Source organism: Scheffersomyces stipitis, chromosome 7, assembly GCF_000209165.1.
Source record: "Scheffersomyces stipitis CBS 6054 chromosome 7, complete sequence".
Classification (NCBI taxonomy): Eukaryota; Fungi; Ascomycota; class Pichiomycetes; order Serinales; family Debaryomycetaceae; genus Scheffersomyces; species Scheffersomyces stipitis.
In genome coordinates this window covers 95,801-115,871 of record NC_009047.1, presented here as the reverse complement: position 1 = coordinate 115,871, position 20,071 = coordinate 95,801, and the positions used below count along the sequence as shown (strand labels likewise).

The 20,071-nt window shown below is 41.0% G+C and overlaps 10 protein-coding genes across 10 annotated transcripts; 6 read left to right on the top strand and 4 right to left on the bottom strand. All coding sequences in view use genetic code 12, as the record gives it.

Annotated features, from left to right (window-relative positions):
* Positions 1–138: 138 nt before the first annotated feature.
* Positions 139–1,095, top strand: PICST_49245 (predicted protein; the record flags this gene model as incomplete). The annotated part of the gene is made up of 1 exon (XM_001386200.1): positions 139–1,095. The coding sequence occupies one exon, from the start codon at positions 139–141 to the stop codon at positions 1,093–1,095; it is 957 nt and encodes a 318-aa protein (XP_001386237.2).
* Positions 1,096–2,503: 1,408 nt separating this feature from the next.
* Positions 2,504–5,353, top strand: PICST_62908 (predicted protein; the record flags this gene model as incomplete). The annotated part of the gene is made up of 3 exons (XM_001386199.1): positions 2,504–3,117; positions 3,289–3,784; positions 3,824–5,353. The coding sequence occupies 3 exons, from the start codon at positions 2,504–2,506 to the stop codon at positions 5,351–5,353; spliced, it is 2,640 nt and encodes an 879-aa protein (XP_001386236.2).
* Positions 5,354–5,519: 166 nt separating this feature from the next.
* On the bottom strand, positions 5,520–6,323 carry PICST_49415 (predicted protein; the record flags this gene model as incomplete). The annotated part of the gene is made up of 1 exon (XM_001386000.1): positions 5,520–6,323. The coding sequence occupies one exon, from the start codon at positions 6,321–6,323 to the stop codon at positions 5,520–5,522; it is 804 nt and encodes a 267-aa protein (XP_001386037.1).
* Positions 6,324–6,534: 211 nt separating this feature from the next.
* On the top strand, positions 6,535–7,500 carry PICST_33245 (predicted protein; the record flags this gene model as incomplete). Its single annotated transcript, XM_001386198.1, has 1 exon — positions 6,535–7,500. One exon carries the CDS (start codon positions 6,535–6,537, stop codon positions 7,498–7,500), a length of 966 nt encoding a protein of 321 aa, XP_001386235.2.
* Positions 7,501–7,575: 75 nt separating this feature from the next.
* Positions 7,576–8,661, bottom strand: PICST_33244 (metalloendopeptidase activity; the record flags this gene model as incomplete). The annotated part of the gene is made up of 1 exon (XM_001385999.1): positions 7,576–8,661. The coding sequence occupies one exon, from the start codon at positions 8,659–8,661 to the stop codon at positions 7,576–7,578; it is 1,086 nt and encodes a 361-aa protein (XP_001386036.2).
* Positions 8,662–9,425: 764 nt separating this feature from the next.
* Positions 9,426–10,535, bottom strand: PICST_33243 (predicted protein; the record flags this gene model as incomplete). Its single annotated transcript, XM_001385998.1, has 1 exon — positions 9,426–10,535. One exon carries the CDS (start codon positions 10,533–10,535, stop codon positions 9,426–9,428), a length of 1,110 nt encoding a protein of 369 aa, XP_001386035.2.
* Positions 10,536–12,856: 2,321 nt separating this feature from the next.
* Positions 12,857–13,300, bottom strand: PICST_63252 (predicted protein; the record flags this gene model as incomplete). Its single annotated transcript, XM_001385997.1, has 1 exon — positions 12,857–13,300. A coding segment is annotated over one exon (444 nt), but the record flags the coding sequence as incomplete, so codon positions are not given.
* An 840-nt stretch (positions 13,301–14,140) lies between these two features.
* Positions 14,141–15,994, top strand: TFB1 (RNA polymerase II transcription factor B 73 kDa subunit; the record flags this gene model as incomplete). Its single annotated transcript, XM_001386197.1, has 1 exon — positions 14,141–15,994. The coding sequence occupies one exon, from the start codon at positions 14,141–14,143 to the stop codon at positions 15,992–15,994; it is 1,854 nt and encodes a 617-aa protein (XP_001386234.2).
* Positions 15,995–17,167: 1,173 nt separating this feature from the next.
* Positions 17,168–17,551, top strand: ECM1 (cell wall structure or biosynthesis; the record flags this gene model as incomplete). Its single annotated transcript, XM_001386196.1, has 1 exon — positions 17,168–17,551. A coding segment is annotated over one exon (384 nt), but the record flags the coding sequence as incomplete, so codon positions are not given.
* A 494-nt stretch (positions 17,552–18,045) lies between these two features.
* Positions 18,046–19,926, top strand: CAL1 (Calnexin homolog). Its single transcript, XM_001386195.1, has one exon. The coding sequence runs from the start codon at positions 18,118–18,120 to the stop codon at positions 19,867–19,869; it is 1,752 nt and encodes a 583-aa protein (XP_001386232.2). The 5' UTR covers positions 18,046–18,117; the 3' UTR covers positions 19,870–19,926.
* Positions 19,927–20,071: the final 145 nt, after the last annotated feature.

The following is a 20,071-nucleotide window of genomic DNA, read 5'->3' as shown; positions in this document are numbered from 1 at the left end:
AATTTCTTAGGTGATCTACACGAGTTGAAAGAGGACGAGTTGGACGCCATTGGTGATATTTATGACGATGACATTCACAAACAGCCAGAGCTAATCGGTGTACCTCCTCACGACTTTATAGGTGACGAGATTTTTGATATGGAAGATAAAACACCTCCAGAGTTGCCTCAGAACTTCGGTCGTATCTCAATAAGAGACGCCACCTTCCGGATATATTCTCATAACGTCAAGAACGGGGGCCATAAGGCTCTAGTTCCAGGTGAAGAGCCCTGGACAAAAAGGTTCAGAAAGATCACGGCTTCCATTCATTTCAACGCTCAAAGAGACTCTATTGTGTGTTTACAAGAAGTATACAAATTTCAGTTGAACGATATCATGAAAGAGTTAAACCGTTATTCACCAAATGAGGACTGGAAGTACTACGGAGTAGGGAGAATTGATGGGATGGAGCTTGGAGAGTTTGTTCCAATTATATATAAGGAGTCAGAATGGGAACTAGTTTTTTCTGATTCTCTCTGGTTGAACGAGAAGAATACGAGGCTGTCATTGACTGGCTGGGATGCTCAATATCCACGGATAGTTTCATATGTCACAATGAAACACAAAGGTTCAGAAAACTATATAAATGTATTCAATACCCATTTGGATCACGTTGGTGAGAAGTCAAAAATTGGTTCGGTCAAGTTGATTGGACAAACCATGAAAAGCATCAACAGCTGGCCCTCGTTCCTTTGTGGAGATTTCAACACCGAGCCCGATGATGCTGCCTTCAAGCAATTGGAGGAATCTTTCAGTGATGTTTCAACATTGTCTACACCATTCAACAGGTATGGTCATGAGAAATCGTCAGTGACGGGCTTTGAAGGTGAAGTATTGCTTCAAGGAGGTCAGAGTATTGACTACATTTTTGCTCCCAAGTACACGGCCAAAATGAGCGACAAGCCCCAGTGTGATTCTATAGACGTCAACTCAGCAGCCAACAAGCTCTTCTTGCGGTTGCAAGGATTCGGCATGTTGCATTCCAAGTTCGGAGGGTCGTACATGAGCGACCACCGTCCGATCGTAGCCGACTTTTCGTTGTCTGGAAAGTGCTGAAGAGCTCAAAAAGGTAAAGAATAGAGAAATCATGTTGATTGTACAAAGTCAACATGCATTTCAATTTGTCATATTAGTCAGTATTTGTCTATACAATATTTATCACTTCAATATTAGTATTCTTGTATTTTTCTTGGTATGAGCTCTTTGTTCGTGTAGGATTTTGTTCTTTGGTGGAATGACAGAACATGACTGAAATAGTGATGGAAAGAGGCTCAGTGGACTCGGGACGGAAGCACGATACGGAAGTGTGCCACAAAATAAAAAGAAGCACGATACGATCTGATGGCTAAATAAGATTAAAGAGGAGAAGTAGAATCTGTCTGAAATGGTCACAAATGCAGATACTGAGAGATCGTTTAACTTTGCTGTATCTATCTGTCGTAAGAGGCTATTCGTGAAACCCCGCGATTCGCAGCCATACAAAGTGAAAAATTTATATGAACTATGAGAATGGAAGAAGAGAAGACAGTGTCAGAAATAGATAAAAATAGATAAAATATAGAGACCGGCAGAGTAGAAGTACCAGTATCTGGCTGTAGAGTATTAGAACCAGGATTTCAATAGCGATCGGTCAATTGTAGCACCATAAATCAGAACTACAAATCATCAGATGTTGTGACAGTAGCGAACGTGATCAGATAACTAAGCATCATTAGCACCTTTCAGCAAGAAAAGCGTCATATAAATACAAAATAGCCTTGAGTCACCGGCAGCGAACGACTTTCTGGTAGTAAAGCAAAGCTGTTTCTTTCCTTACACAAATGCTGAGTCCGTAGACTTCATACGGTAGAATGATGGCTCAGTGAAATTTCTCAGCATAGAAAATGCGCAGCCATCATTTCTCTGATGATCTGGATGATTTACTAGATCTGAATTTCGTAGCAATATTGTAGTGGTATACTGCTACTTTGGTACTGTACTCATCTCGCGGTAAGAGTGTAATTTGTTACTATAAAGATACTACTTGATACTGTTGGTGCTATTTGTAACTTGTTGGCATTGTTTGTACGTCTGCTTTTCTCGCTCGGCTTCCTTCATCTGGCCCCGGCACACTGCCATCAAATTCAAATCAAATCCAGACTCCTTACGTCACTGAAAATATATATACTCTCATCTACGGCTCCCCAGCTCTTCTTTCTCTCTGAATCTTCTTCCATGGACACCTACACTGATGTATAACAACACGTTGTCGTATCCGAATTCCCCCCCAAATGTGGGCAGCGGATCTAAATACGTGAATGTGAATTCGGTGGGCACTAACTATGGAAATTTGAATACAAATATGAATGTGAATATGAACAACTACAACGCAAATACAAATCATACGCATAGTAATGTCAACATGAATAGCAATGTGAACATGAACATCAACAACAACGTCAGCCATATTGGTAACGGCATGAATATGAATAGTGAAGTCAATGACAAGTCCAACCAACAGTATTACACCAAAGTGATCAACCACGAATTCCGGAACCTCCAGCTCGATCCTGAATTAGCGTCAAAATCGCTATTTGATCTCATTGACTACTGTGAACTTTTATACGAGAAGTCTGCCACGGCGTTCTCTTCCGGTGATCACCACAACGGATTGAAGAATTACATCAAGGGATACTTGATCTTCAACTATTTCATTAACAGCTTCATTATGCTCCACTTTAAGGGCTTTGACGCCTTTGTCGAGTCCAACGAGCAGGACTTCATCATCTATCTCAATGTATTTGCCTTTTATAACGCTGACGACATTATACGAAACAGCTCACACACAGTTTCGCTGGCGACGCTTCGCGGCTACATCAAAAAGTACCTTGTCGACTCAAACTTGCTTAGTTTTAACGTGGAGGAGCTTTATGCCTGGCTCCATGAGTATATAAAATACCTCAAGGAAAAAGACCGATCCATGGTGGAAATCAATATCTCCAGTGGTGACGAAATGCGCTCAGATGGTGATCTTTTTGTCGAAACTGCAACGTCGTCTTCAACAAGACAGACGTCTAATGGAAATTCTCTGATCACAAAGTCAAAGAAAACTTACAGTTTGAACCCGCTTTTGAACCCGGAATTGAACTCTAGTGAAGAGTTCCTAACAGTGGCCGATAAAAGTCAAAATACCTATGGTAGCGACACTAGACAAGACTATAACGATAACTATGACCAATACATTCAAGAAAAAGAGGCCCTTCTGCCAAGCGATTCTGTCTCAGAATTCAAGCACAGATTTCCGTCCTTAAATGGGAAAAATGATACATCGCTCTTTGGTTCTAAGAAGCTTCCTCCACCTTCGCCTCCAAATATTCCACATCCAATTCCAAAGCACTTTTCTCCATCTTTGCTTCCTCCACATTCTCCGCCACCTCCTCCGCCTCATTCTGCTGCAAATACATTACAACCAAATAGAGCTAGTACGTTTCCAGGATCACCTACAGCTTCGGCTCCGTATCCTCCTGACGAAATTACAAGCAGATCACCAATTCCGTCGCCAATATCTCCGGGTTTGAGATCTCCGGTTGCTCCAGAATTGGCCAACGATACAGACGAGTGGTATTTCCTGAATCCACAAAAATCACCTACTGATGCAAACCCAAATACAAATTCATATAGCAATCTACAGAACAATAGCGGCAATATTTCCCACCGTCCTCCACAAACGATTCCCATAGCTAGGCCGGTGACGCTGCCTACAAACGTCAATGTCCATTACAATAGTCACGAAATCCACCAACAGAATGGTAACAATAACCACTACATGAATAACAATAATGTCTTTCACAATGGCCAACAATCCAACAACCCATTTCCTAACTATCCTCAACAGCAAGAGGTAGGCCAGCAAGTAAATCAACAAGGAGCGAATGGTTATTATGACAATAATGGTCCTAGCAGTGTGCAACATTTCGGAGCACCTCGCTCTTCTGTTCCTCAACATGTGCAGATGCAACAGTATCAGATCAAAACTCAGAAGCAGCAATACATGCAAGAGTATTCTGTTTGTGGATTGAGAAACTTTGGTTCTTCCTGTTATATCAACCTGACAATACAGTTGATATTCGGTGTTCTGTTGTTCAAGTCGTTGTTCATCAACCTGGCGTACCAGAGATATGTCAAGGATCCCAAGTACTTGAGACTTATCCTGTCGCTGAAGTTGAACAGTCACCACAAAGATTCTATTCTTCTCTCTGAAGCAATTTCAGCATTGTTACGAACTTTCTCACAGCATGGAAGTGTTTCTATAGCTCCTACAAAGTTCATCAGAGTGACGTCCTTGTTGAAGCCAGACTTCAATATTCCATACGAACAGCAGGATGCACAGGAGTTTCTACTCTTTGTTTTGGAGAGACTTCATCTGGAGTTGTCCAATAAGAGCATTGAAACCAACTACGAGCTAGAGGACTATATTCGTAAGTGGGATATTAATGTCAATATGAAGGATAGAAACGAATACTTGAAGTGGTACTTGTCCCTTGTGAAACTGGAAGGAACGTCTCCAGTCCATGATCTTTTCCAGGGCCACTTGCAAAACAAATTGACATGTAATTCTTGTGGATATGAGTCTATTAGTTATTCTCCATTTACCATTTTGTCACTACCGATTCCAAGCAGCCATAGCAGTAAGAATGTGGTCAACTTAGCCGATTGTTTACGCTACTACTCCCAGGATGAAGTTCTCAGTGGAGAAAATGCCTGGAACTGTCCCAAGTGTAGCAAGAACGGAGACCAAGTTTCTGCTAGCAGTGTTCTTGATAATCATCCTGTTTTCGTCAACAAGAAGTCAGGAATCTTCAAACTAGGCAGAAGAAGCAAATCGCCTTCTTCTCAGACGAGCACGAAAACAACGACAAGTTCCATTCACTCCAACATTTCAACGAAGAGTTTGAACTTCATCAAATTGCCACAGATTTTGATTATTCAACTCTCCCGGTTTTCAGTCTTCAACTTGACTGATAAGTTAGACACATACATTCAATATCCGTTGAAATTGAAGTTCAATAATGACGGTCATGAAATTGTGTACAAATTATCCGGTTTGATAAATCACTTTGGTAATCTTAAAAGCGGGCACTACACATCCATTGTCAACAAATCTACGGTCAATCAAAATCTAGGAAGTAATTTGGACAATCTCAAAGTTCCTTATTGGTGTTTGTTTGATGATGAGAATGTGAAGGTGAACTTGCCTCACGGAAGTATTACGCAGCCTGGTATGGGTGCTATCAACTCCAAGGATGTCTATGTGTTGTGCTACGAACGAGTCTAACGATTAAGAACTACAAAATTGCATATTTATACTATAGGAATAAAAATATCTATTAAAGTATCTATTATACTATTATCCTGCTAGTACTACCGTAAATCGTTAAAATTAAGTTTTTGGAGCTGTAGTAACATTCAAGATGTAGACTCTCCAATGAGGCTACAGCATTTTAGTGTTTCTTAATAGAACCGAATTTTATCTTACCTTTAGTTTCTTTCGGCTCTGGCTTCTTGTCAGCTTCAACTTCGTCATCTGATGCAGCGTCACCAAAAATTGATTTAGAAGGTCTTTGTAATTTCTTTGTTATGCCTGTTGATTTTAAAGATACCTTAATAGGACCCGATTGAACTGTAACCGGTACTTGCACATCTTCAGGTTGGCTCTCTTCGTTTAATTTGGCAGACTCTTTCCCTCTTCTTATTTGTTCTTCGAGGAACTTATTGGTTAACTGTTCATCTGAACGTTTGTTTTCAGCCTTAAGCTTCTCCTTTTGGTTCTGTTGAATCTCGATAGATTGGTCTACCAAACGTATTTCAAGGTTAAACTCGTCTTCGTTTCCGGAACCTCCCTGTTCCACACGTACCAAACCTCTTTGTCCCAAATATTTGATGAAAGAGGTGAGGCTGGACCACTTCGTAGAGTTCATATGGACGTGATCTCTATCATTCAATATGTATTCTTGGTAGAATTTGTTAGCATTGATCTTCTTTGTACCATGATTTATCCTCAACAACCTCATGAAGTCTTTCTCAAACTGCTCTGAGTAGTTTTCTACAACTGTTTTACCTTGTCCTTCATCATTGAGAGATTGAATTTTCCTCTGATGACTTGGAGAGGCAATATGATTCTTGAATCCATTAGCATCTCTACACTGTTTTTCACAAAGCTGGCAATAAAATTTAAGTTTCTGGAGTCCCGCCATCTTGAGCTTCTTGGATTGGTACTTCGCTGTACCTATTTCCGCTCGAGCCATTCCGATTATATTAAATGAGGTTTTAATGTGTTAGTTTGAATAATGTTACCATTCAAGTATGAAATTATTTATAATTTTGGAGCAATTGATATCACTTTATTGATGCGCGACATTTTGTGATGCTTAATGTCGCACTTTGAAAAGTTGCCTACTCTAGAACTCCTACCAGAAACCTGGTCTCACTATTAGAGAAATATCAATACCACTGCCCATGATTATAATACGAAGTCTGTTCGGAGAGGTTACTTTGAGGAATTTCCCAAAATTACGCCATACGAGAAAATTCGTCAAAATTTCTGGTCCCATAATTGGCCCTCCTAGGAAATCCTACATCGCCAATACGAATGCTCTTCAGTATATCTGGAACCAGAAGATATCGCTAACAACCAAATATTTCGGGGCAATTGGTAGTTGTGCCTATACTTTAGTACATGTTCATCACGACGTGCTAATTACAGTTTGCCCTCCTCTAGCTATAGGTGGGTACTATTTGTATAAGTTCTTTAGAAAGAAGCAGTACAATCGAGAAGTTAACAAGATACTTGGTACATCGACAGAAAATGAGAATGGCATTGTTCGTTTCAAGACATACGATGAATCGGAACTTGGAAATGTTCTCAAAGGCATAGAAAATGAGGCGGACCATTTCAAGAGACAAGTAGTGGATGTGACTGAACGTAGAATCATAGACTACATCATAAACCAAAGAGGCGAACCTAAAGTCAAGAAATTCTCTGCTTTATTCATGGATGAAAATGACCAGTTCTCTGTGAATACCAATGAAAATGAAGTAGAAAGCTGGATCACGGCCAAGGTAAAAATTCCCAATGCTGAAGACCAAACACAATTCAATGAAGATCTCAACTTCGTTAAGTTATCATTGCCCTTGTATTCCAGCAAAGACATCACATCCAGAAACAGAACTGGAACAATAGAAGTGAGTTTATTGCAGATATTTCAAGAGGACATATATGATGAGAACGGAAATCTCATTAAACCCAAGTATATAGATTATAACATCTCAATCTCTGTCAGCCAGTTCAACTTGCTCAAGCCAGACAGCCTTGTGATAAGGTACGTCGAAGGTGAAGGTATTTTGAAGAGCAAGTTGATGCTAGAGGATAAGGAAGATGACACAAAAAAGGAAGAGGAAGAGGAAATTACTGTAAATATTTGATCTATCTATTGATATATATATATAAGAATTGTGGGAAATGTAATGATCTAACGTCATAGTATAGCTATGCTTAAATTATCTAAAGAAGTTGCGGGAAACTTCTTGAAAGAGACCGAATTGGTGTTCGTAGCATCCGGACGATTCCTTTATAATTTCCAAACCTGGAGTCCAATGTTGTATATCATTTATTCTTCTGTCTGTGGCTGGATGGGTCGAGAAGAATTCTTGTAGTCTCAGAGATCCAGTTCTAGCTTGAAAGCCTTCTTCTGCTTGAGCCATTCTTTTCCAGAATTGGACTGCTTCACCGATGTTGAAACAAGATCTGGCTAGAAGTTCACAGCCTATGTGATCTGCTTCCGATTCCATTTCACGTGAAGCAGGCATTTCAAGTAAACCCTTAATCATCAAGTCGTTGAACCAGCTGATTCCTGTTACTGTATACAAAAGCGTTGACAACATGATGTAGAAGGGCTGTTTGGACAACTGCTCTGACGAATGATGAGCTAACTGATGCGATAACTCATGTGATAACACGGTTGCCAAGCCATCGTCGTTTTTGCAGATGGGCAAAATCGAGCTGAAAATGAAGATCTTACCGTTGGGCAAAATGAAAGCATTAGGCGGATACTCTCTGGGATCTACTTTGATGATATGGATGGTCCATTTCAAGCTTTCGAGATGGTGTCTTTGTGCCTGATTCTCGTTATTCTCAAGGGCTACTGAGAGCAATCTATTCATGATCTTGGAGATTCGCCCATACAAGGGATCTTGGCTGGAGACCAACTTATCACCGTATTGGTACATTATTTGTCTATAGGAAAAATCTCCGATTTTAGTTTCGAGCCAGTAGGGAATCCAGATGAGTCTACGCCTGTGAGTAAAAGGTGCTTCATTGAGATTGTAGACATAAAAGCCCAAGAAACCTACACCAAAGTAGATGGTTCTTCTGCTGGTTAATAGATTTATGAAAGTAGTCGTATTCCATGAAGAAGACGACGAAGAACCATTGAAACGGTTGTAGGTCGCATATTGTCTAGCTGGGGCCGACTGAAAAACTCTACTACGAAGAGCAAAAGAAGCTGGAGAAACACTTTGAAAACGGGAAGAAAACGTTGATGGTCGACCCAATTGCCGTCCAAAGGCTCTCGATATTGGAAACATGATTTTGCTGCTTTTGGAAGAAAATGTAGGGTTTTCGGTACAGCGGCGTACGGATAAAAAGATTTGAAAGTTGGAGAAATTTCATGCAGATCGAAGCTTTAATCAGTGCATCTCTGCTGCACTGATAAATAGAGTGAGCGAGGGAAAGCGATTAATAAGAATAAAGTTCGTTGAAGCTGAATTGGTTGCTTACTTATTTGCATTATTTCAGAATAGTAAAGAATTAAAAGAATTTAGTATACAAAATTAAGATACGAATTTAAGATACGAATTTAAACAAGAAATTAAGAATTCTTCCGGAACGATGATTAAGCAGGTTGACTATATTATCATGAAATTATATATAAATACTTATCAAGGTGCATTTTTATCTGTTTATACATTAAGAAGCCTTTCAAATTGACCTTTGGTTGTGCTATAGTGGGACTAAGAGGACCGAATTTGCACCCACTTTCAAGTTCACTTGCAAGCTACTTCATTCATGATTCCATCAATTCAATACTCTTTAGAGCTGTCTTTATATAGAGTACAATGACATTACATATGAATGATTATTCACTATACTACAAGTTTGCATCTTATTCTAAAGGTGTAATATTGTACATTCGTCTAAATATCAAGAATAGATTCTCAGTAAAAGCCAGAAAATACGGCAGGGCCTAGAGTAAAGCGAATACTGAAACTACTTCGTTTAAGACAACTATCTGAGAATACTTTCAGATACACAGGGACGAACTCATTTTCACAACTCTATGAATCCTTTATCAACTGGCGGTAGTGTCGATATCCGAAACGAATTCGTCGTCATTCGAAGACCTCGACACATCAGGCTCCACCAAAGAATCGACGTCTTCAGCGTGACTGGCCAGTATAGACGAAACATCGTCTTCATGAGACTTCACTGTTTGTTCACGTGAAAGATGACTGCGCTGGAAATCTTTGGCCTGCAACTCTGTCTTTTTCACATCCACTGTAGGTGCTTCGTAGATGAAGTTGTCATTGAGAGCAGTAGTGTCGCCGATCAATCTATTGTTCAAGCCTTCACTAGAAGAGTTGTTCGATTGCATGTTGGGGAAACGAGGTTTCAACGCTACCGTGGTGGCACGCGAGGGCAACTTTTCAAAGAAGACGGGGCTTGTTAACTGTTTAGCCAAATTATCTAGAGACGATCTATCGTTGCCGTTCAAACTATCGTTAGAGCTGTTGTTTGTAGACGCAACATCGTGAATATGAGGAGGCTGCTGGAGTTGGCTTTGCAAATTACCGTTACTGTGAGCCTCGTGGACGCTGTTCGCATTGGAATGGTGCGCTGTGTTGCCGTTGTTAGTGGAGGGACTACCTCCTCCTGGTAATATAGGAATAAAGGTCTCGTAGAAATCGTACGCCGAAGGAGATTTCAGATGAATATTATTAGTATTATTGATGTTGTTGTTTAAGTTGTTGTTTAAGTTGTTGATGTTGTTATTGTTTACGTTATTAGTGCCGTTGTTAGCATTACTGTATTTAGGACGTGGTGGAGTCGCATAGACGTGGGGCTGGTCAATTATGTTGCTGGATGATGTAGATCCATGCGAGGAGATGTAGGGTTTTTCTGTAGAGGATTCACCCTGCGTTGTTGATGACGACTTATTGGGGTCGCTGTATGTGTTTATGTTTAGTTCGGCTTTCCCTTTTGCGTAAGGCCGATGTAGTTCTTCTTGGAACTGGTTGAAGGACTGGTCGTCTCTGAGGTCCATGTCGATGTCGTCGTTGACAGAGTCTTCCTTCTTTTGTTTGCGCTGATTACGTAACCACAAGAGGAGCACCACGGAGATGATAACGAACGAGGGGATGCCCACTGCTAGTCCGACGGTTAAACTTTGGCTGTCTACCATTGTATAATGTCAATTATGAGTTAATAGTGAGTGACTGTGGAAAATGTGTGTGTGATAATCTCAGATGTGAGATTCGAGGTTTTGGGGGGTTTCTGGAGGTTCAGATATGACTATGTTGGATTTGGAGACCGTGGTCGAATAGTTAACGAGTACGGTGAAGAATGGTCGAGTGATAAGAGAACTGTGGATTGAGAATAGGAGTGATGACAATAGGAGTATATAGCAAGCTCGCAGTCGTAGCGTTAGATATTGCTTATATGATCAAGATAACGATGGTGATGTCGACAGAGACTATGACGGTGTCGACTATGTACTTGTGACGTCTATTCTACTCTTTCAATACTCTTCTATTCTTGATTTTTGATATTTCGATATTCTTCTGGATTCAATATCGTGCTGAGCGAGAGATAGCAGATATGAACAGTAGCGAGAGTGGAAAAAAAAGGCAAACTCGAGGAAGACAAAGGCGTAGCTAAGAAGGCGCTGGAAGTGTCGAATCAGAGGGTATAATGCTGGTGTAGGCTGTAAGGCTCTTGCACTCTTTCTGAATATCACCTTCTTCCACGATGTAGATGCCTGTGGAAGGTTTGTGCTGGCCACACGACCTCTTCTGGCGAAAAAGAAACTAATGGGGAATATCCGTGTGGTTGCGAGCGCAAGCCTGTACGGTAGCCAATATTTTCTGGCCTAATTATAGAAGAGAATAGCGAAGTTAACCGGGACAATGGTGGAGGGTTAAATAGGAATGTGATCCAAGGTGAAATTTGGCAGGCCAGTAGCGGCAGAGGATTCGTACGACAAATTTGCTAAGTACAAAAGAGAAGTAGACGGCCGATTATCGCGAGATTCGGAGAGGTGATCACCGCACCAAATCTGATGGTGCTATTGTCCTTTTCAATGTCATATTCATTGACGTTTACAAAGTCTCCAAGTATATAGAGCCATAAAATAGAGAAAGAAATATTTATAGTACGGCAGTGTGAATAGACGCTACCTGCCCGCAGAATTAAGGACTTAATCAAGGAAAGGCGGGCAACCCTACCCCTTGATAAAATGTTCACTTCAGTGCCTCGCTACAGCAGGTAGACTAAGACGAAATGTGGACGAAGAATGTGGAAAAGTCTCGATAGCAAAGCCACCCCTGTCTGGCGAATAAGCAATACTTCGATCTGTCATAAAATGCCTCCCACATTCAATATTGCGTACACTGAGGAAGTGTAAGAGGAACTAGAAGTTAAGGGCGTATTTCCAGTATCCTTATCTCGTAGGAGCATGGGCTTATCTGGAGCTGTGACAGATGCCAAAGCTAACCGACACCTCGGCCGATCTGGCAAGTTTCACGATACAGCTCGGTGTGAAATTCGCAGCTCGTTTTACCAGGCTATGTACAACGGCAAGCCTGGTCTGTGCTCACAACGAGACAATAGTGCTCCTTTATCAAATGCACAGGGAGAAACAAACGTGAACAGAATCGACACAGAAGCAGAGTAACAAAAAGCAGGACTTGGAAGCTGAAAGTCTCTATTTCACTTCCAACTGATCTCGGTAACAATCTCATGAATCGCTTCACTCTCTACCTCTCTTCAGATTGTCTGATATCGTCTGATATCGTCTCATATCGTCTTCTTGTCTCGTCTCATCTCATCTCATCTCATCTCAGCTCAGCTCGTTCCCTCTCGTATACTTCTATAGCTTCTGTACCAAATAAAATCACAAACCGTCCAGCCATGTGGTATCAAGATATTTTCTGGATCGCCTGGCAAATTCGTTAAATCAATTCAGCAATTTAAATCTCACTTTAGTACTTGAAATTAGCCCTGCCTCCGCACAGTTCCGGCTATTCCACTCTATAGGAATTAGTTCCAACTTATCGTGCCCTTGATGCTTTTGGAAGCCTTCTTTGATTTTCATAAATCCATCCGAATTAGGATATGCATATTCTTGTTCTGAGCAAGTACTATTTTACTATATCTGCTATACTTGACTTCCTAGCACGCTTGTATTGTACCTTGTCTTGCTGTTACGGTCTCTTCACCTTTTTCTTCACTATTCTAAAGTCTCTACAATTCACACACACTCTCTCTCTGCTGTAATGGCTCTCTTTAGTCGTATTCTCCCTCTGCTCCTCGTCTCTTATATAAATCTTCGCTATACTCGTTTCTTCATTTGCGCTTCTTCACTGTCCTCACTTCACCTGCAAATGTTTTACTACTCTATTCTTTATTCATTTTATCATTATGACTCTACACTCCTTCTCTTCTACTCTTCGTTTTCATATATCCATATCGATGCTTCTATGTACAAGTTAACCACACTATCTACTAAATGTCAAACTCAACTGCAGGGTCCTTCGTCAAGTCGTACTCCACAGCCTGGCCATTGCTGTCAGTCACTTCCAAAATGAAATGGTGAACTTCAAAAGGGTGCAACTTCGTGTCTCTGCTAGCCTTCAACTTCAAGACACCCTTGCTCTTGGAACCCTGGACGACGAAACTGATATCGATATCACCTTTAACGGTGTTCAACGGCCCAGAAATCCACGGCCACGAGCTTCTGAAGTCGATCCCCTCTCCCAAATGCTCCTTGGCAAGAGCCGATCTACGCAAAAAGTACAAGGTAGAGTTGGTGATGGGCGATCTGGTCTTTTCGTAGTTGAAGATGATGGCACAGGCGAGTGTGATTCCAATAGCATATGAGACAAAGTACTTTCTGTTCTTCTTCTGGTTGGCAAAGGGGTCTGGCAATTCTCGGTCGACAGTCACTGGTACAGTGTGCTTTTTCGTGGGATCATTGAAGCCAGTAGAAGTAGACGTAGAAGTAGCAGCCGATTGTACGATTCTAGATGTTTGAAGACATCTCACACCACTTCTCAAGACATTTGTCCTGAACAAGGGCACGAAGCCTCTGTGAACAAGTCCGACTGTAGACAACATTGTGATAGTAATGGAGCTAGAGCTTGGAGGAAAATGTTTGATCTTTCGGCAACTGGCTAACGTTCTGAATGAAAAGTGGAAGTGAATATTTGTATGGAAATCCTGCACTGGCATTGGATTAGGATGCGAAAAGGTCTGGGTGAAAAATAGTCGGTTCTCGCTATTTCTCAGTAATCCCCATATTTCGCAGTTTTTTCAGTATTTCAATTCTCGCTAATGATGAAATTTCCACTGGTCATCTCGCTATACTTGTATGATTAGGGTGTCCACACTGAATCTATGAAGCAGGTAAGTAATTGTTCTACTGGGGTAGATCAAAACGACATATCATTTTGTCTCACTATTCTCTCTATTCTCTTCCCACTACTTGTGCGCACTCTCGCTAACTCTCGCAAGAATCACTATCTCTCTCTATAAAGTCCGCTATATTCCTGTACTATCTTCAATATTTTCACTTCTTCAACTTCTATACCAACATCTTCTTACATTACATCCACAATGGAGACGGTCTCGGGGGCATGTTCTGTCGACAAGATCGCCGGGATGGTGCACATCCGTGAAGAACTAACTCCGCTGGTTCTAGAATGGATAGCCATCGAAGAGCAACGTACCATCACCATTCCTCTTCATTCCATCACCAAGCTCCAAGAGTCCAAGGCTGGATCGCCCAAAATGAGACTCCGTCTCTTGTACAAAAACGACGGCGAGGACGAAAAGTCGCTTCTCCTCAACTTCAGCAACAGGCCGACTATGAACAATATCAAAGATGCTCTCCAGACAATTGTAGCCAGACTGAGAACTGTGATCAAAGACACTCCAACTCCTGCAACGACAGTTTCTGATGGAAATGAAACTACTCCCGGTGCTATAACTCCAACTCTGACACCCACGCCATCTTCAGTCGGTGCTTCATCGTCTGCTCTGACCAATGGAGCCGGTAGTCTATCTTTCAACACACCCGAATCTCTTTCTGATGCGAGCTTGCTCAGAAACTTTCAATTACAACAGCAGTATTTGAAGGAAGACCGTAATCTCCGTAGCATATTCACACTGTCGGTAATAGACAACAAGCTAACGCCGCAGTTGTTCTGGTCCACAAGATTGAATCAGTTGCGGACATATGCTTTAACGATCTCACAGCATAGAGGACCGTATAATGTTCTCTCTACTATAAAGCCTGTAGCCACATCAGACAACCAGGTCAACGTGAATGTAACAAGAGACACAATTAACGAGATCTTTGACACGTACCCAATCATCAGGCGGGCTTTCACCGAGTTGGTGCCGTCTAAGTTCCTGGAGGGAGAGTTTTGGTCGCGTTTCTTCAACTCCAAACTATTCCGAAGATTGAGAGGAGACAAAATCAACAACAGCACTAACAGAGGTGATGTGATCTTGGACAAATACTTATATATAGACCAAACACAAAAGGCCAACGAGGACAAAGAGCTGGCTACGACGTCATTGGACCAGACATCAAAAGAACCCCAATCTGAACAAACATCAACTGCTCCTTCTCTTCAGAACCCTCAAATAAAGGTCAATAAGTTTCTCGATTTATTGGGAAATGAAGAAGACAATTCACAGAAGTTAGGAAACCGTCCAGACTTGACGATGCGATTCGAAGACGATGGTATCAAGAAAGTAAACCTTGGCCAAGAAAACGAGATGATAGTGTTGATGAAAAACATGAACAAATTGTCGTCGAAGATGGTGGAGATGAGCAATGCCATTCTGACGACCCAGCAGCTGTTGACGCAGCCAGATGAACCAGATTCTTTATCTCAGGCAGAAATAAACGAATACCAGGAAGAGTTGAATTTGCACGATTTGAACGAAGTTGAGGAGTCTGAGTTCATACGCTTATCCATCAACAGTAATCTTGACGCCAAGTCATCGTTACGGAGGGGATCTGAAGCTCAGATGAATCATTTCACTCCTGACGAGCTTTCAAGTTTCTTTTCTCTGAACAAGTTCAAGCCTCTTGTGAATCTCAGCGATACTTATGATTCTAAGAATGCTGATATAGAGAAGTCGAGTAATGAAGTTACTTCGTTGATAAAACATAACTTCAGAACATTTAAACTCACAACCAAAGACTCACATGGTGTGAGTTATGACGACGTCAAGAACTTGGTGGATGAATCGTTGGTTCAAGAAATTATCAGGTATAACATGACTGTCGTTGAGTTCTTGTCACATTTCTGGAAGTTGTTTTTGAACGGCAACAATCCCACGCAATTGAAGAGATTGTTTGCCAGTCTCAAGAATTGTCGCAATGACCTTACAGCACTTAAAGAACGAGCAACTAAGAAGTTTGATGAGATGGAATTAGTCAAGAATAACGAGAAATTACGTGAAAAGATCATTAGAAGCTTACAGAGTTGTCTTGAACCTATGGAAGTCAGTTTGGACATGGCTTGTAATGAGTATGTTGCGGCTGTGAGGCTAGCTCAAAAACAACAGCCTCAAGAAACAGAATCTGTAGAGATCAACGATAATGGAAAAAGACCACTACAGCAATAGAGAAAACAACAGTAAATTTAAGCTACACTATTAATTGCATTATTATCGATCATATCTAATCATATAGATCAATAATTACTTCATTGGCTTATATTTTACTAATACAAACATTTCATTAATAGTTTTCATCTAAATAACTATCGAGCCTTTCTTCAGATTTATTAACACTTAAATGTCAATAATTAATTCTCTGAATACAAAATCATAAAGAACAGCTGACGATAAGCCATTCGTAACCATCTACTTGCTTAATAAAAGTATCTTCAGTCTGTTCAGATGTAACCAATTGGCCCTCTAGTATTTTATAGGCAGTTGCAGCCACTTGTAGAGAAACAGACGGGCTTTCTAATCTGTCTATCATAATATATAGCTGGCTCTGGTGAAGACAGTCCGAAACTATATCACAAACTTCCAGCATCAAGGATGCAATATTGATTCTTACTCGTGGACTTTCACTGACACCGTCGAGAAAGCGGACAACATTTCTGTCAAGAAACAAGTAAGTGCTACAACGAGAGACCTTGCCATATATGAAATTGGATTCGTTGATGGAAATCACCAAATCTCGTAAAGATTTTGAGCCGTTTTCAACAGCAGAAGGGGGAATTGCGGAGTCAAACATACCACTTTATTCCTAGAGACGAGTCATAAGAGCGAGAGAAGACAGCGGCCTTCGTTTCGTCTTGGTAGTGGGAAGCGAGCATATTGGACGAATTGTCGGTATTATGGAGATTCATGGTGGATTATAGTATTTCTTGAAATTTTGAGGAGTTTGATTTCAACGAGAAGTAAACTGCAAAAGGCTAAATGACAAAGCGACGTCGGTATAGAATTTCAGACTTAGATGGTAAGTTGAAGAAGAGAAATGACAGAATTTTGGCTGTTCAACGACGTCATGATTCTTATCTAAATTCGTTCCTGGATGAAGGCTTCTGTGCCGAAATAAAAGATTGGGTATCTGCAGGAAGCTGAATTTTTCAGGTGAGATGAGTATATAAGTTCTGTTAGAAAGCAGCATAGAAGTTGTCTAGTTAGAATTGAATAAACGGCAAGATGGCTAAGAAAAGTATGTAAAGATAGGAATACGATAATATTATCATATGGATACATTCTGTTGGGGTTTGCAATAAGGTTGCACTTATTATTTAAACAGCTTGTACTAACAACTGTACAGTTTCTAAGCATAGTAGAGCTGCTAGACGAGGTCTTTTGGCAGAAGAAGGCGAGGCCAAGGACTTGAGCAAAGTACCCAAGACCGAATCAGACGAAGTCAAGAAGTCCATCATCAGAACGACAATCAAGAACGAAAATCTTTTGGCAAAGAAAATGGAAAATCTGAAGATCAGAAAGTCGAATCAGAACAAAAGGAAAACCAGTTCATTGAAACACAAGTTGGACAGATCAGACAAGTTGAGCGGAGTGTTGTCTACAAAAATCGAGCAGAGTATCGCTCGTGCCAAGTACGTTCAAAGTGCCAGAAAATCTGGCTGGGATCAAATCAACAAGAGTATCACCATTAAAAACGACATAGTGTTGGAGACCAAGGTAACTACTGGCCCCGTCGAGAAGTCTGAGATGGAAATCGAGAAGGAAGAAGAAGACGAATACGTGAAAGAGTTCTTTGGCGAAGACGCTGAAAAGGAAGAAGAAGAAGAGTCAAAACCAGTGTCAACTGGGAACGTGTTTGCATTGTTGGACGAAGCCGAAGCCTGAGGTGATCGGTTGTTCATTTATTATTAGTGTACATTAGAATAGACATAGAAAATAGAGACAGACATTGGTTATTTTCTGTAAAAACTTAAATTCGTCACATCTCTCCAAATGAAGCGGACACCTACTTTGTAAGCATATCTCTTTCTGAGCAAATTCAAATGCAATTATGGCACTCGGAAGTATGAGCTCGGGCCTACATGCTCGGATTATCTTCATGCAGAATTACAGCACGACATACAAATTTCGCATCAACTAGCCGATTTTTGTTCGTCAAGCAACATAACTTCTTCCTTTCTCCATCGATTCTTCAGACAACAATACAAATTACATATATATAGGTATCAATTGACAAATCTACTGATATTTGAATATTCAGCTAACTCTTGCACGTTCACAGATTTTTGCCCAATATGGTATGCTTAAAACAAGTCTCGCTTTTGTCAATCGCATTGGCTTGTGTAGTGAAAGCTGAAGACTACATTCCTTACGACAAATCCAAGCTTACTACTTCTGCTATATTCGAGCAATTCGATTACCAAGATCTAGATCACTCGCCCTGGAAACCCTCAACCGCAAAAAAATTCGACGAAGGCAGACATGAAGTGGTTTCCTATGTTGGAAAATGGGCTATAGAACCTGCAAAGAAGTACCCAGCCTTTTCTAATGATAAAGGGTTGGTACTAAAACTGAAGGCTGCCCACCATGCGATCTCCTACAAATTGCCCCAGCCATTTGACAATACTGATAATGATCTTGTTCTCCAGTATGAGATCAAGCTACAAAACGGATTATCATGTGGTGGCACTTACATTAAGTTACTAGACCTACAAGACAACTACGACAATTTCAGCACAGATACACCCTACCAGGTGATGTTTGGACCCGACCGCTGTGGTTCTGAAAACAAGATTCATTTCATTTTGAGAAGAGAGAACCCTTTAAACGTTTCAGATGTACAAGAGAAGAAATTGAAGAATTCACCTATGTCTAGATCTGGCGACTTAACAACATTGTACACATTGATTTTGAAGCAAAACCAAGATTTTGAAATCAGAATCAACGGAGAAGTGGCTAAAGCTGGAAACTTGTTACGTAGTCCCCATTTGTTGGAGCCAAGACTCAATCCTCCGAAGGAAATAATTGATGAAAATGATACCAAGCCTCTTGATTGGGAGGATAGCCCCCGTATTCCAGATCCGAATGTCCAGAAACCCGAGGGATACGATGAGAAACACGGATTGCCTACAATTCCAGATCCAGAAGCTGTCAAGCCTGAAAATTGGGACGAACTGGTACCTGTTCTTATCGAGGATCCAGACTCAACAGCTCCTGAATACTGGGATGAGGAAGAGGATGGAAAATGGTTAGCTAAAGAAATTCCTAATCCCAAATGCAAGGAGCTCGCTGGTTGTGGACCATGGTCTCCTCCGCGGATTCCTAACAAAGAATACACTGGACCATGGATTCAGCCAATGATTGACAATCCTAACTATGTGGGTGAATGGAAGCCAAGAATGATCGCAAACCCACACTATTACGAAGACGATAAGCCTTCGAACTTAAACAAATTGGTTGGAGGTCTTGGGTTTGAGTTATGGAGCATGAGCGACGAGATCTTGTTCGACAACATCTACCTTGGTCACTCCATTGCCGAAGCTGAAAGAATTGGAAACCTAACCTTCAAGGTCAAGTACCTATTGGAAGATCAGCACAAGCGGGCCAACAAGCCAAAGATTCAGAATGAGCCAGTAGCTCCACCTAAGAACTTTGACGAATTACTCTTAGATAAGAACGGTAACACCTTCAAGCAATTCTACCTTTTTCTACAACTTTTCGCCTTGAGACAGTTTCTTGACATCAAGGACTTTTTCTACGACTTTTTACGGGATCCCGTCTACCAGATCACCCACCGTCCCATTAAGTTTGTGTTGTACTGTGTAGTCTTCGTGTTTGTCTTCACCGTCATTTGTGGGATAGGTAGTGTACTTTTATTCATGATCAGCAACGGCGGAGGCGGGAGTCATACATATGAGATCTTGGATGAACCTCGCTCCAATGGTCCAAAAATAGAACTTCTTGCTGACGATGAAGACGTTAACACAATTGAAACGGCTAAACTGACCGGTGTAAATAGATCGGCTACCGAGGCCATAAAGAAATGATACCACGCAAGTGTATTACTCAGCTAGATAGTATATACTAAAATACCTACTTTGACTAATATGTGTGAAGTGCAGCAACAATAGCAGCAGCAATTGCACTGTAGTTGTAGCTTTAAGTGGTTTCTTGGCCGTAAGGCTAAATCAGAATTGCCCCACGGACTCCGATATTTCATTTACGTTTATCGGGAATGCTCTTTTGTGG